This window comes from Camelus bactrianus, chromosome 2 (assembly GCF_048773025.1).
Source record: "Camelus bactrianus isolate YW-2024 breed Bactrian camel chromosome 2, ASM4877302v1, whole genome shotgun sequence".
NCBI classification, from domain to species: Eukaryota; Metazoa; Chordata; class Mammalia; order Artiodactyla; family Camelidae; genus Camelus; species Camelus bactrianus.
This window is the reverse complement of record NC_133540.1, coordinates 130,482,441-130,499,085: the sequence shown is the minus strand read 5'-3', so window position 1 is coordinate 130,499,085 and position 16,645 is coordinate 130,482,441. Positions and strand designations below refer to the sequence as shown.

Genomic DNA, 16,645 nt, shown 5'->3' with positions numbered 1-16,645 from the left:
TTGCTAAATTTTGTTTGTTGAAATGTAAGAAAGGCAACAGGCAACACCTTCTGATTAGTTTGCAAGAACAAGTGACTGATGACGGGAAGATGGAACTTTGCTAGCTGCTCATCCTCCTTCCCTGGGTGGTTCATCCCTGGTGGTGGGGTTGCACGATGAGTTCAGCCCGCCTTGCCGCCTTCTCCCATTTGGATCCACATCATTTGGTGAGGCTCCCTTTCAGCTGTCATCACCATCGAGGCCAATATTGAAATAATACTGTTAATGACTTGCTGAGGGTTCCTCTCGGCCGGCCACCATTCTACAGGCTGCATGTGCCTGTGCTTACTTAACTCTCATGTCACCATCCTCTGAAGTGACACTGTTAGTGCCCATCTTGCAGATGAAAAGCAGGAAGAAACTTGCCCACAGTCAGGAGACCTGGGGTTCCCGAGAGCAGAGCCTGAGACTAGGATCGGGTGCGGGAGGCTGACACAAATGATGACTGCAGACAGCAGGTGGGAGCAGGCGGGGAGCGTGGGGCAGGGAAGGAGGAGGCCGTTCAAGGCTCATCTTGAGGAGGGAGGCTTCTGTGGACAAAGGGGGTCAATTCCACTGGACTTCTGAGCAGCCCATGGGAACATCTCCCAAAACTGTCCCACAGGGGTGGCTGCCCAGGGGATTAACTCCCTCAGGTCCACACAGCACTGCAGACAGGCTGAGCGGCATTCCAGCCATGGAAGAGGCCTGAGTGTGCTGGAGGTGGGGGACTGTCACCTTACACCTGCACTCCCACGGGACTAAAGCCAGGGTGGGCCTTGGGAGGACGTGACCCAAGGATGCCACTCACTACTGTCACCAGCTGGTGTTGGAGTAGCTGGGATTAGAACCAAGCAGGGGCTCCTAAAACTTGTTGAATATTAATTGGCCATAAGTGTGTGGGTTTGTTTCTGGGCTCTCTATTCTGTTCTGTTGATCTATGTGCCTGTTTTTATGCCACTACCATGCCGTTTTGATTACTGCAGCTCTGTAGTATTGTCTGAAGTCTGGGAGGGTTATTCCTCCAGCTTCGTTCTTTGGCAATTCTGGGTCTTTTGTGATTCCATACAAATTTTAGGACTGTTTGTTCTAGTTCTGTGAAAAATGTTCTAGGTAATTTGATAGGGATCGCATTAAATCTGTAGATTGCTTTGGGTAGCGTGGCCAAACCCAGGCATTAAACAGAAGATGGACGAACCCTGGGAGTGTTGCAGGTCCTGTGGAGACTGGGAGAAGAGGAGGCACAGCACCTACGGGGCAGGGAGAGGAGAGCAGGGGCCAGGCACATGCTGCTGTAACTGGCTGTCCGTGGAGAGAGAGGAAAGGGCTTTAAAAACTTGTAGTCTGTGAGCCCATTTCAAAAAGACACCTGCTGTGGAAGATGACTTTCCCAGAGGAATCCGTTCTCTTGAATTTCCAAGCCATTTAAATAGTTTATCCGATCTACCCCGGGTCCTCCCCTCCTGGCTCAGACTCCCACCCTCGCCCTGCAGCTCACACCTCATTCATATTCCTGGCCATGTTCTAATCACTAACTCCAAAGGACTTGAAAAAGGAGTGAGAATTTGCAGGAAAGAAACCCCTCTGGGCAGCATGTTCAACTCTCGGGCTGGGAAGGGGAGTCATTCTGTAACCAGGTCTTGTTCCAGTTTAAGACTCGCCTTTATTCAAGGGGACTCAGGCCAGCAAGCAAGGGCGAGGAGGCTAACATTTATTGTGTGCCTAGTGTGTGCCAGACCCCGGGCTGGGCGTCTTACGGACTTCGCTGTGATTCCTAGTGTTGTTTCGTCCACTGAGCCCCAGGGAAATTAGGACGATTCCAGGTAGAAAGGGAGGGAGTCAATGTTCCAACCTGGTTCTATCTGATCTTTCTTTCCACGCACCTCAAAGGATGATGAAAAGAAATTGCGGGGCTGAGAAGCTAACGGAACCAAATTCAGTTCATTTCCATTAACCTGCAGCTTCTGAGAGCCTGCTATACGCCAGCAGCTGGGAAGGCCTACTGCATTAAGGAAAAAATAAGGCATGGATTCTGTTTGAAGGAGTTCTCTCAGGTTGGAGCCAGAACACAGCTCACAGCCACTCCAGGTGGACGGTGATGGATGCGGAACCTGCAGGAGCCTCACAAAACCCCTGCAAGCTCGGTGGTCTCACTGCCGTTTAACAGATGCGGAAACCAAGGTTCAGCAGGATGAAGGGGTGTGCCCAAGTCACAGGAGAGCTGGCACTTCCACTCCTGCGCTGCCTCTGTCCCCAGGTATGACACAAGCCGGGCTCAGAGGATGCCGCTGATGGGAGGTGGTCACAGACAGCAGGCCTCCTTGTATCGTACAAGCTTGTTCATCTTGCATAATTGAAACTTTATATCCACTGGTGGCAACTTTCCATTTCCCCCTTCCCCCACCTCAGTCCCTAGCAGTCACTGTTCCGCAGTTTGATTCTATGAATTTGACTATTCCAGATACCTCATGCAGTACTTGCCTTCTGTGACTGGTTTATTTCACTTTGTGTAATGTCCTTCAGGTCCATCCATGCTGTCTCATGCTGCAAGATTTGCCTTTTTTTTGGTCAGGCTGAGTAATATTCCACTGTATGTATACACCATGTTTTCTTGATCCATTCATCCAATGATGAACATTTCGGTTGTTTCCACATCTTGGCTGTTGTAAATAACGCTGCAATGCTCATAGGAAGAGGAATGCTAATATCGCTTAGAAATCGGGGTTTCAATTTTTGGATAAAATCCCAGAATTGGGCTTGCTGGGTTGTGTGTGGTTCTATTTTTCATTTTCTGAGGAGTCTCCAAACTGTCTTCTCTAGCAAACATACCATTTTGCATACCAACCATGTGCATGGTGTAAGTTTTCCAATTTCTCCACATCCTTGCCAACACTGTCTTTTGTGTTTTGGTAACAGCCATTTGACAGGTATAAGATGACATCTCATTGTGGTTTTGATTTGTATTTCCCCGATGATTTGTGTGTCTTCTTTGGAGAAATGTCTATGAATTCAATGTCTTTGCCTGTTTTAAAAATTAGGTTATTAATTTCCTTTGTTTTTTGCTGTGGAGATGTACAAGTTTCCTATATATTTTTCAGATTAGCCCCTTACCAGGTAGATGGTTTGCTAATCTTTTCTCTCATTCTTTAGGCTGCTTTTGCACTCTCTTGATAATTTCCTTCGCTGTGCAGAAGCTTTTTACTTTGATATAGTTCCACTTGTCTATTTTTGCATTTGTTTTCTGTGCTTTTGGTGTCAAATTCAAAAAAGCCATTACCAAGACCAATGTGATGAGATTCTCCCCGTTTTCTTCTGGGAGTTTGATATTTGCAGGCCTTACATTTAAGTGTTTCATTAGTTTTGTGCTGACTTTTGTGTATGGTGTACATTAAGGGTCCAACTTCATTCTTCTGCATACAGATACCCAGTTTTCCCAACACTACTTGTTGAAGCTACTATAGCCCACAGCTAACATTCATACTCAATGGTGAAAAACCAAAGTTTTTCCTCCAAGGTTAGAAATAAGGCAAGAATACTATTCTTGCCACTTCTATTCAGAAGCCCTAGCCAGAGCAATTAAGTGAAAAAAAGAAATAAAATTATCCAAGTCAGAAAGGAAGTAGCAAAATTGTCCTTCTTCACAGACAACATGATCTTGTGTATAGGAAGTCCTAAAGACTTCACCAAAAACTGTTAGAACTAAAAAATGGATTCAGTAAAGTTGCAGGATACAAAATCAACATACACATATCAGCTGTGTTTCAGTATGCTAACAATGAATTATTTAAAAAGGAAATTAGGAAAATAATCCCATTTGCAAACATCAAAAAGAATAAAATATTTAGGAATAAACGAAGAAGGTGAAAGTCTTTTGCACTGAAAAAACATTTATGAAAGACACAAATAAATGGAAAGATATCCCATGTTCATGGATTAGAAGAGTTAATATTGTTAAAATGTCCATACAACCCAAAGTGATCTACAGATTCAATGAAATCTCTATCAAATTCTCTGACTGCCTGGTCTTCCCTTCCACTCTGAGTGACTGCAAGGAGGCCAGAAATGGGATGACTCCACTTTGACCTGGGAAATCTTTACCGAGGGAGACCCCTTGGATACAGAGGTAGAAACTTACAAAACAAAGACATCAGAAGGTCCCAAGTAATTATCTGAAACATCTCACTGGAAAAACAGCTGATCTGCATTATATGCTCCCTCACTCCTGTCTCCTAGCTTCTTTGTGCCCTCAGGGCAAGTCAGTCTCTCTCTGATTGCCATGAAAACCCCCAAGCAGGAAGCACAGAGCTTTGAGAAGCAGTGTGCTCCAGAGACCAGAGCACCAACTCTGGTGTAAGATGCCTGTACTCTGGTTTTGTTCACTCTTTCAACAGCTATTTAGTGAGCACCTATTACATGCCGGGTCCTGCTCTGGGTGCTGGAGTTTCTGCAACGAACAAAACAGGAAAATTCCCTGTCCTCAGGGAGCTTCCATTTGAGTGGAGGAAAGATATGAAACAAATTAACATAGAACTGTGTAAGTCTTGGTGCTTGAAAAGTGCTAAGAAGAAAGCTGGTGAGCACCAGTGAAGAGGTGCTGTTTGAACTACTGTGATTGGGAAGATGTTTTTGAGAAGACACCACAGCAGCAGAGACCTCAGTGATGTGAGGGAGGTGGGGGCTGGGCAAACGTCTGGGGGAGGAGGCTTTCAGGTGGAGGAGCAGGTGCAAAGGCCCCAGGGTGGGCCTCACCCAAGCAGTTGAAGGGCCTAAGAGAAAGTGACTGAGGTCCCCCAGGAAGAGGGAGCTCGGCCAGCAGACGGCCTGCAAACTCGAGCTGCAGCATCAGCTCTTCCCTGGGTCTCCAGCTGCCCTGCAGATTGTAGACTTGCCAGCCCCCATGTTACAGGAGCCAATTCCTGAAACTACATCTCTCCCTCAATCTCTCTCTCTCCCTCTACACCCCCCCCCCCACATTGATTCTCTTTCTCTGGAGAGCCCTGACTCATACAGGGGCCGTCGTGACCCAGCCGGGGCCTCAGGGAAGGCATCCGTCCTCCTTGCTCCTTCACCGAGTGCCCTGTTCTACAGGCGCATGGCCTCTCTGAGTGTGGCAGCCAGGGGGACGTGCCCACAGACCCCCACACACAGGGCTGGACCTGACCAAGGGCCGCAGCCACTGTGCTCTGCCACCCATCAGCCTGGGTGTCCAGGCCGGGCTTTGGGGGCTGTTCCCAGCAAGTGACAGCACGGCCAGGAAATGAAGCAGGCTTGTTCCCGGGACGCGCAGCTCCTCTGGGGCTGACGCTGGCTGGAGGGTGCGTTAGGGCCTTGCTGAACCTTCCTCATACTGCATGGCACCTAAAGCCCCTCTACCCAACTCCCGTCCCTCGCTTCTCCACTGGGGGTTGGCCTGGCCCCGCGGCCTGTGGTCTCTCCATCTCCCCTGGTCCCTCTGCATTCACTCACAGGCCCTCACTTACCCCAATAAATCCCTGCCCACTAGTCCCCCTGGTGTCCACTTCTTAGAGGACCCAACTGCACAGTCAGTGGCCCAGACACCGAAGTCCAACCCCAGCAGAGATGCACTGAGGAGGAGTCGGCTGGGCTAGAAGGAAGCACACGCATTTCCAACAAGGCAGCATCTCCTGGGCCCCTCGACAGCCCTTTGAGACAGGTCCAGTATTACTGGGTGACATGGAAGGTCTTCCCAAGGCTCAGGATCTTTCTGCATGACCCTGGGTCTTGGCTGGGCCTGGGGTGCTTGGGGCCTCTATGGGCAGTTATTTCCTTCCCCTCCTTGGCAATGACCTGCTTGATGAACGATGAGTGTCTGGATTGACTGATGATTGTCATGACCACAGCCGACTTTGTACAGCATTTTTGCACATTGCAGTCTTCTCACATCCATAATCTTCTCTGATCCTTCCAGTCCCTGGAGCTAGGCATCTGTGTTACTCCCATTTTACAGGTGAGAAAACTGAGCCTCATCTGAGACGCTGAGCAACTCACCAGGGCTCCCAGGGCTCCCAGCGCTGCAGTGTTGGGAAGCGGAGGCTAGAACCCACCCACCCCGAGCCCACACGCAGGGGGCTTCCAGAGAGCCCGGGCGCCTCAACATCGTAGCAGTGACGCCCCCAGAATAGAGAAGGAAAGAAAGTGTGTACACTTAACGGCTGACACCAGAATGTCTCTCAAGGAAAGAACTGTCTTGGCTGAGAAAAATATTTTGATAAGTGTCTGGAGTAAGAGGTTTGCCAGTCAGCTGGTTCCAGCTTCAGGAGGGAGGGAAGCTGCTCCACATACGAGAAGGAGAAGAAAGTGGAGCTCAGGGGCCCTGAGGAGGCAGAGCGGAGGCCTGGAGATGAGGGGGGAAGGCAGAGGCTGGGGAGAGGCCGGAAGCCGGGCACCTTGGGTAGCGCCGGGCTTTTAAGGGGTGGCTCTGAGCTGTGTTTTCCTGCCCGCTGTGGACTCTTGCATGTTCTGCAGGAAGAGACCTGTTTCCCTGGGCTCTGCAGCCTGTCCCACCAGCAGGCTCTCTAGCCAGGGAACAAGGAGCCCTGGGAGACAGCTATTCCTGGGGGCAAAGTGGGGAGATGCTCAGAGCTCACTCATCATGGCTACATCGTAAGAGGGAAAGCAGGGCCAGGTCTCCCGAGAGCAGGTGGCCGTGGAGGCAGAGGTAAGACTTAGGAGGGACAGAGTGCCGTGTCCCTCTGCCAGGTTCAGGAGATGGTACGGTCTTTCTAGTTGACCAGTGTGAGCACAGGGCACGAAACTGTCCCTTCCTCTCTCCAGCCATCCCCAGGTGGACACGGTTGGCCAGGAGCCTCCAGGCAAGAGCAGGGCCTGAGAGGGGATGACCGCCCCCAGGGCTTCCTTCCAGGGTACCTGGCTTGGCTTTTGTGGATGCATTTAGCAGGGAGGAGGCTTCAGGAGCACCGAGTCACCTCCGGCATCCTCCCCTATCTAGAGCCCACATAGCACAAAGCACAGCTCTCGCACAAGTCTCCACCCAGGCCTGCCTCCTTCCCCTCCTGCCCTGTTTATTTCTATTATTTCCACACTTCTGTGATCACATGGATTTATTTAATGTTCTATTTTCTCCCCACTGAGCATTACTACTAAGCATGCCTTCAAAAAGCTACCATCATCTTTTAATTGTTTGTTACATAAGTGAAGCAAGTTGGCTTGGGGGTAGAATTTTTGGTTTTGAATACCGAAATGCAAGTAATTACTTAACTGTTCTTTGATGCAACAGACGCATATCTGGAGTTCAACCCTGGCTCAAATATAGAAAAATCACAATATTGCAGTGGACATTTTCTGAGCCTTAAACCTAGCAACCAATGGGGCAATGATCTCTTGCTAATATATTTGTCTGTATGTACGTAATGTGTCATAATTATAACCACACACTCAAGGCAGCGCCCTGCCCTGTAATGAACTCAGGACTGGAGTGTGGTTGGCTGACTTTAAACCTTATTTCTGTCTCCACTAGCCTCTCTGATTTTCTGTCTGAGGGCTCTGAGGTTCTGGAGATTTATGATATCGGAGATTATGAAAGCAAAGCACCTGTTGTGGAGAAGGCATTTGACACGTTATAGCAATAAAATGGTGTATTGGCAAGAGAAAGCTTTGAAGGCTTTCATGCACAGAGGCATTTCACTCCATTATTTATTATAAATAAAAATTAGAAGCAATCGGAATGTCCAACAATTTTGAGACTTCAAGTAAATAAAACAAACTATATTTAAAATGAAGGTGAAGTCCGAGTTCAACCATGACTCATTTTCCTTCCTTGACATGAGGCATGAGCTTCCTGTGCTGCTCTAATAAATCACCACGAACAAATCACCAGAGGGGCTAAAACAGTGCAGACTCACTTGGCAGTTCTGGAGGTCGGAGGTCCAAAGTGGGCCTCGCTGGGCTGACATCCAGATGTCGGCAGGGCTCTGCCCCTCCTGGAGGCTCTAAAGGGACATCCATTCCCTGGCCTTTTCCAGCTTCTAGACGCTGCCTGCGTTTCCTCGGCTCCTGGCCCCTTCCGCCGTCTTCAGAAGTTTCCCTTTTGCTTATGCTGTTTGAGTCTCTGTCTCTTACAACCCAAAGGGCCCTGACAGATGTGGCTTCTCTGCCCCTGATGTGTGAGGCGTTCCCTTATCACATTCCCTGTGCTAATACTTCACTTCCACTCAATTAAACAAACCACCGCTTCTCACAGTGGAGATTTGGGCTCTTTCCCCTTTTAGAGATGCTGGGGGCTTCTCCACTGGCAGGAGGGCACAAATAGATCAGACCCAGGGCTGGGACTTCATCCCTGGCCACTCTGAAGTGGGGGTGGGGAGGGGTGGGAGAGCGGGAAGGGGCGTGTGGTGTGGACTGACTGCGCTGACGGCCCTCATTGCGGCCTCCCCTGCGTCTTTGCCCTTCGCTCTGTAACTGCGTAGCCCCTCCCGCTCCGATCTGGGGCTTGACCCTGTGACTTACTCTAGCCTGCAGTATTTTAGCTGTTTTGAAACTTGAAGAACTGCTTTTCAGTTCCCCTCTCTGGGACCTCTGTGCTCACCAGGAGAACATGCCCGAGCTAGCCTGCTGGGGGATGAGGCACATGGAGCAGAGCTGACCACCCTGGATCAGCCGGCTGACCCCCAGGCATGTGAGAGAGCTTCTGCTGAGACCAGAAGAGCTGCAAGGGCGAGCCCTATCCAGGTTAAGAGAACTTACAGCTGACCCCTAGACTTGGGAACAATAAATGTCCCTGTCTTAAGCCAGTGAGTTCTGAGATAGTTTGTTATGCAGCATTATTATAGCAACAGCTAGCTGCTACAGGGCATGTCCACCAAATTACCAACAGACTAGGCAAGGTGTTTCTCCCACCATGCCAAACCAAGTGCTAGAGAATAAAGTGTTTTATTTATGCTCAAAGGTTCCAGAGCGAGACTGTCAGAGTTCAAATCCCAGTGCTGCCATTTGCTAACTTTGTGTCCTTGGTCAAATTATCCCATCGTCATTTTTTGGGGTCTGAAAATGGAAATAATAATGCGATCTACTTTCCATGGTTGTTGTGAAGGATTAACAATCTCATACACGTGAAGTTCTTAGGATGAAATAAATAGTTCTCAATGCAGATGAGCTATTGATGAGGAGTGTGTCCATCTGCCTTAACCAGATGCCCCCCTCAGCTCCTGGAGGGCTGGAAGGCCAGTGTTTGCTCCCCTCTCCCCATCACTGGGCAGACCACCCAGCACAGTAAATAGCCATTGTTTGCCGGATGCCTGAAGTGACATGAGCACTTTCATTAGGACAGACGCAGATTCCAATATTCTATTCCAATCTAAGGCCAACATTGTTCTTTTTATAAAGTGCACATGCAATATTTATCATTTTTTTCCCACAACTGGCCTTCTCTCTCACTCACTGCTGTGCTGTGAAATAAATCTTTTAAATCTTCTTTGCTGTCTGGTATTTGCATGCTCTGCCCATTCCAACTGTACTTAATTGGAACGTTTCCCAAGAGTTCCTCCCGAGTGGAGCCAGATGGGTGGACGGGCATCTCGCACGCCAGGAGAGATGGAGCTGGAGGAAAAGCTGTCTTCCAACAGCCCGTAAGCCAGGTGCTTTTGGGAATCAGATCCTCTCAGCTCTTTCTCAGCCGCTTTGTTTTAACTCCAGAACCTCCACCTTCTGATAATCAACCTGAAGCCTGAGTTTTGGATGGTTTGCCTCCCCATGGGCCCCAGGGGAAACCCCCCTCAAACATTACCCACTGGTGTCCCTCTACGTGTGAGGGTGGTGGGAGGAAAATCACCCTCAGGTTCCAGTCCTTCTTTCGTCACTTGTGGCTGTGAGATGGGGAAGGGGTCATTAACCAGGGTCCCCTGCGGGCTTCTGAGAGAGCAGGTTCACATTCCACCCCACCACCAAGCTCCACACGTGTTGTGTATGTGGGCCCTCTACTGAAGAAAGCTCTGCCATCTCCATCAATTTGTAAAGGCCTGTAGAAACCAAAAACCACATAACCACAGCCCTGGGGAAGGCACTTCACCCCTCTAAGCCTCCGTTTCTTCATCCAGAAAATAAAGGCAACGATACTGTTCTCTGACTTCACATTCTAGACATGCTGTAAACGAGAAAATAGATCCCAACCACGAACTGCCAGACAAACACAGGCGGCTACTAACATTTCATCATGACTTTGGTTAATTCAGAAAATACCGAGGTTGTTTGGATTTTAAAAGATGTTGCACAAATTATATTAAGGACTTCATATAATTCTCAGTTTTTTTCTTGGATGTTGACATTAGTGAAATTTAGATTAGAGGACAGGATATGGATAACAGGGAAATGGACAGAGTCTTCAGTAATAATGACAGCAGATAGTACTATGAACCGCATATATATATAATCATCTAATTTAATCCTTACAACAAGCCCATGGGGGACGTTTATATCATTTCCTTTTTATAGACGAGGGTTCTGAGAATCAGAGAGGTGAAAAGAATTGGCCAAGGACAGACTGCAGAGCAGGGATGTGAAGAAAGCACTACTATTCTGAGTCCTCATGCTTAACCACGGTGCTGCTGACCGTATCTTGTTTTATAAAACTAAAAGGATGGGAATTCTGTTGTTCATTCTACATTTCTATCTCCAGGCAAAATGACTTTGCCTTTTCTGGGCTCTATAGAAATGCCTCTGATTCTTAGAGCTGTGCTTTGAACTGGCCCAGCACCTCCCCATTCAGGGAATTTAAGGAAAACTACACAAGGCGACTGCCAAGCCCCACGTGGGCCTCCTGTTCCCCTCCTGTAAAACGGGTACTTTTCTGCTTCCCTGCAGGGCTGATGGGAACATTCGGGTGGGTGTTGGTACAGTGGCCCTGTGCTGGTGTGATGTGAGTGCTTATTCTGTGCCTGTGTATCCCCTTTCCTTGCTGTTAATGTTAAGATGGGAGAGCTGGTTAGTGAGGAAGACAAGAGTGGAAAGAGGGCCCAAAAAGACCTAAACCGCTAAGAAGTCTGGGTTTGCAGCATCTCTGCGGTTGGGACCACCCGAGAGGGGGCGATGGACAGACATGAAGTGAGTGGACCTGGATCTTCTCCTGCTCTGTCCTAGCTTTTCCAGACTCCCTGTCACTAACTGTCACTTGCCATCTGGTTCTACAGGAATGAAGTCACTAGCCACTGTTGCCTCTGACCTTTAACACACCCTGAGAGGAGCTTAGGGCAGAGGTCAGGAATGAGGCCCTCTGCTCCGGGAAAACTGGCAGAGCAGTGCTTCAGGTAGCTAGAGACTTCCAGGAGGAGATTTTATGAGCCCAATGTCTTGCATCATATCTAGAAAAGCACTAGAAGCATTAATGGAGACATCTGCTCCCTGTGACTAGCAGCAAATGAGACAGGAGGGAAGGGGGCAGGCACAACTGTTAAAAGAATGACATGGCCATTGAGGATGGGACAAATACTGGTTAGAACCAGGTAGGCCCAAGATTTAACTTTCCATAGACCTGGAGCCTTATTATACACTCACTGCAATACATTAGCTGCTAAGTAGCCCTCCCACAGTTCCGAGGCTGACCATAAAACGCCAAGAAGTAGGAGGTGGCCCAGTTCCTGGAGATCCCCACCCCTTCTCCAAAATAGTTGGAATAGTCCTCCCACTCTTTAGCATATGAAATTACCTGGCCCATAAAAACTAACCACCGCCACACCGGGGGCTACTCTCCCCTTCTGAGATGGACTGCATTCTGCCACGGAACATGTACCTCTCTAAATAAACTCCCTTTGACTCTATTCTGGCTCACTCTTTGCTGCACAAAGCCAAGGACCCTCACTTGGCAGCCTGTCCCAGGGACTCACTCACCTGAGTTCTCCCTACTTCTGCAACACAACCTTCTTGTGACCAGCAGTAACCTTCTGCCAAAGTGTGTGCTTGACTGCACGTATCCCCCTTCACCAAAATCACATATATATTGACCACCTCACCCTCCTCTTTGGAGCAGTTCCTCAGTGTTATCTGAGAGGTTGTCTCCCGGGCGATAGTGCTAATTTGGCCCTAAATAAAACTTAACTCACAGCTCTCACGTTGTGCTTTTTTTTTTTTTTTTTCAGTTGATGCTGATCTTTGTCCCCTCCCAGGGCCACCCGCAGCAGGCTGCTGGGAAGATGAAATGGATCAGGGTGTCCTAGGGAACCCAGCACAGCACCTGCAGAAAGGGGTGGCCCTGGTCCCAGCACACCTTGCAGTGCTGACCCCCATGAAGAGGCTGGGGCCGCATGGGCCAGGCTAAGGGCCCCCTACCTTTCTCAGCTCCCACCCAGTCATGCTTCTCAAAGAGCAGGTAGTGTGGGCTCTTGGGGAGAAAGGGCAGGCTCACCAGCTGGACCAAGGCAGGGATGGCAATCACTCCAAACAGGTATGGCCAGGTGCTTTCCTGAGGAAGAAGAGGAGGCTAGTGAATTATGAGGCCTTTGGTCATTATCTGGGGGCTGGGCCTCTGGGCCAAGCAGCTTCTGCTCTTTGCACAAGGTCCCTCTGCCCAGTGCGAGTCCCACGAACAAAGCTGCAAGAGGGAATGGACACTGGTTTAGCACCAGGCCCCCGTGTTTGGCATTTCCACGCACAGGGCTGGTGAACCCTCAGAGCCACCTGTGAGGAGGTTACCTGCGGGGTGACTCTGAGAAGGAGGAGTTCAGGGAAGCCAAGGGCTGGCCTACTCCAAGGTCCTTGGGCTATTTCCCCTCTACTACTTCCTCTTTGTGTGGTCTTGGAAACCATTTTCACGGCCCCTCGGAATCCCTTTGTCCTCACCTGAGGGACGAGGACAGCCACAGACACCTCTCAGGCAATTGTGAGAGAGGGATCAGATAATGCTTTGACTGTGGGGCCTGGCACACAGTAGGTGCACAGAGGAAATTGAGACAGGAAGGAAGGGGGCAGGGCATAACCATTAAGAGAATGGCACAGCCATTGAGAGAAACAGGATGTGACAAAAACTGGTTAGAACCAACCAGGCCTAAGATGGCAGAAGATTTGACTTCCAATGGACCTTGACCTCATTATACACTGGTTGTGTTGTATTAGCTGCTAAATTACACGCCTTCTGGCACCAAGAGAGCCATAAGGCTGACCATAAAAGGCCAAAAAGGTGGGCAGTGACCCAATTTCTGGAAATCTAGTTGGAATAATCCTCCCACTTGTTAGCCTATGAAATTACCCAGCCCATAAAAACTAAACACCCCCACCCCCTGGGGCCACTGTCACATTTGAGATGAGCCACACTGTCTATGGAGTGTGTATCTCTCTAAAAAAACTTGCTTTCGCTTTACTGTGGTTTGCTCTTGAATTCTTTCTGCACAAAGCCAAGGACACTCACTTGGTGGGGTGCATCCCAGGGATTTGCTGGAGACCTAGGACACAACCATCCTCTCATGCACCCCATTTTCTTGCAATAAAACTACTGCTGTATTGGTGCCAATGCCCAAATGCCTCCGGGGCCCACAGCACCCGGCCCACCTTGCTCCTGTCTGTGAACATCCCGGAGGAAGTGAGGGTGATGAAGGGCGGGACGCAGCTCACCCTGGGGGGTGGGGGAACCTTTACTTTTCCCACCTGCTGTGGCTGTGAAATGCAAGGAGGGTCTACCACAGGCACCATTCCAGAAGCATTTTGAGCCACTTCAAGCAGCACCATTTGCCTATAGTGCAGCCTAAATGCACAGAGCTCGAATTATTATGCTGATTAAGCCAGCATTCGTCCCGATTTTTTTTTTAGCCCAGGTTTACAAATAAACTCTCATTGTGCTTCAGAAAGGAGAGAGGGCAACAGGGGGCAGGTCTCATGGGGAGGAAGATGAGAAACAAAGTTCTCAACGCCCAATTCTTGAATGTCTTATTTCCTAAGAAGCTACACGGAGACAGCCAAGGAGAAAAGAAGACCCATCCAGACCTGGAAAGGCTTTGCACGGGCGAAGGTTCAGCTGGGCTCAGGACAGGAGCCTGCGGGCATGCGCCCTTTGTGATGTGGAGACCACAGGGCCCTCAGCCCTCCTTTGTCTCTCACAGCTGCAGGGTTTCCCTGTGGTGTCTCCCTACTGACTCCCTGTGACAGAGGTCCCAGGGCAGTGCTGGGATCACAGGAGGGTGGCGCAGCAGGGACCCCTGAAGTGCAGAGCTGGCCAAGGGGCGATGGCCAGTGCTTGGTCAGTACCATCCATTCTGCTCCCCTTTCTGTACATAATAACAATGTATATTTGCAAATTCCTCTGATCTCACCGGCCAGCACGACTCCCTGGCCTATGAGGGACCTGTCAGGCGGATGCCAGCTTTCAGTTTGGTGGGGAGCTCCCTGTATGAGGCCAGGAGAGGAGACCAAAGGCAGATGAGTGGCTACCAGCGAAACCAAGCAGGACCCTGGGGCCTTCCTGGTAATAGAACCCTCCATGTGCCCCACTTCTTGTTTGTAGGAAAAGCGTTGGCCTCTCTGAGTTTCAAAGATCAAGCTCAAGAAGTTGATAATTAAAGAAATGGGGAATGCAGAAATAAAATGTAATCATGCAAGAAAAGTAATGGTAACTTGAACAATAAGCAAGCCAATCATAAAACAGAGTCACAGGACTCATGGCTCCTCCTGGGGGATACAGAGAGCAATCTGATGCACATTCTTGAGTTGTTTCTACAGAAACCAGGACCCCACCAGATGGAAACTGCTGACCATCAGCAGGTAGCCCCCGACTGATGAATGTAGACTTCCAGGCTGGTTGGAGCCAGAAGACTGATGATTTAGATTCCTAAAATGTCACTCTATTGCCTCACCACCCACCAATCAGAGAATTGTGCACAAGATGATCAGGTACCCTGTGAACCCCTCCCTCACCCTATCTTTAAAAACCCTTCAAAAGCCATCGAGGAGTTTGAGTCAAGTCTTTTGAGCATAAGCTGCCTCTTCTCCTTGCTTGTGGCCTGCAATAAATGCTGTACTTTCCTTCACCACAATTCAGCATCCATAGATTGGCTTTGCTGTGCATTGGGCAAGTGAACCTGAGGGACTGGAGAGGGCAGAGAGGGGAGTGACTGCTGATGGGTGTGGGGTTACCTTTTGGGGTGTGAAATAAAATTCATATTTTATGGCAAGACAAGAAGAATTTATACATAAAAAATTTTCTCTGCCCCTTTGGCCTCCACTCTCCCCTCTTCTGTGTGTTGGATATCTGCATTACGCATCCACCAGACTCCCTCACGGGCAGAAATGTCTGCTCAGCTGTAAAGAGTGACATTTTTCTAGCATCAACAAGACAACTTCTTAAAAGATAACATTCCTTCTTGATCTTGTAAGGGACCATGAACATGCTTAGATCTTGATTGTGTAAACTGTCAATAATAGGTCATTTAATGTACAGCCTTCTGTCTCAAAAAACTCATGTAACTGCGTCGACTCCTAATGGGTGAAACACTTCTCAGAGCTTTCTTAGATGCTCTTCCTAAGTTATAATCCTCAAATTTGGCTCAAATAAAAATTTCCATTTCTTTCTTAGATTGACTGATTAATTTTTCATTCATGAGAATGATGAAAATATTCTGGAATTAGAAAGGAGTGATGGTTATGCAACTTTGTGATTATACTGAAAACTACTTTTAAATGATGAATTTTATGGTATGTGAATTAAAAAGATTTTTTAAAAAGATCATGGAATTGAAAAATGACACACACATAAGTGGAGTTTTCACTACAGCTCTTTGGTGTGTGTGTGTTGTTTGTTTTATCTTACAGCTTGGCTGCTATCTCAGTAAGAGCAAAGACAGAAAGCTGGGGGAAAAGGTAAGGCAACCAACCCGACTAAGCTTCTACTATGTACCAGGCCTGGTGGGAGCTCATTGCATAATTGTCTTTCAACCTCCTGGCAGCTGGTGCTGTTTGCTGTGAGGGATGTGGAGACAAAGGAAATGTCTGTGCTGACGCCTCCCAGCCAGTAGCCACACAGGGGGAATCAAACCCCAGCGTTTCCCACAGCATCAAAATAGAGAGGTACCTCCGATGGGTGGCTCCCTTGGAGCTACCATTGGTAGGAGGAGGGGGGAAGCTGGAAGGGCACTTCTGGAATGGGAACAGTGTGTACGGACGTGCAGAGACGTGATCCACCTGGGCTCATTGGGAACAACAGCTGTAGAGGAAATGTAGGGCCGGGGATGCTGGAGACATGGGATCCGGGGTGGAACCTGGGTCATGGGTGGCTTTGCTGCTATTCCATGGCACTTGTACCTGGCTCTGAGGACCTCCGAGAGCCTTTGAACTGAGTTGGACACCCTGTATTTCCTTGAATCTTCAAGTCAGCATTCCTGGAACCATGCAGTCCGTGAGTACAGTGAGTGGATTCCAGGTATTACGGAGAAGACTAGTCGGTGGTACAGACTGTGATACACGGTGTCTTAAATGCAAGGACATGTGGAATCTTCCCTAAGAGCGGCCACTTCGATGGCCGTGGTCTGGTTTCCATCTCGGATAAAAGCAGATGCTACTGATCCCTGGAGTTGGGTGCTGACGGTGCCTGGACCGGGGAAGAAAGGTGGCGGGAATGTCGAGAGTGGAGCTTGGGCAACAGTTCGCTGCCGGGGGACTGAGCTTAGCCAACAGT

General features: G+C 49.0%; 1 protein-coding gene across 1 annotated transcript in view; it reads right to left on the bottom strand.

Moving 5' to 3' along the window:
- SLC2A9 (solute carrier family 2 member 9) overlaps nucleotides 1–16,645 on the bottom strand; it is a 177,676-nt gene that overhangs the window by 87,934 nt on the left and 73,097 nt on the right. Inside the window, 1 exon segment of the mRNA XM_074352921.1 lies at nucleotides 12,316–12,448. Within this exon segment, the coding sequence (XP_074209022.1) occupies nucleotides 12,316–12,448 (133 nt within the window).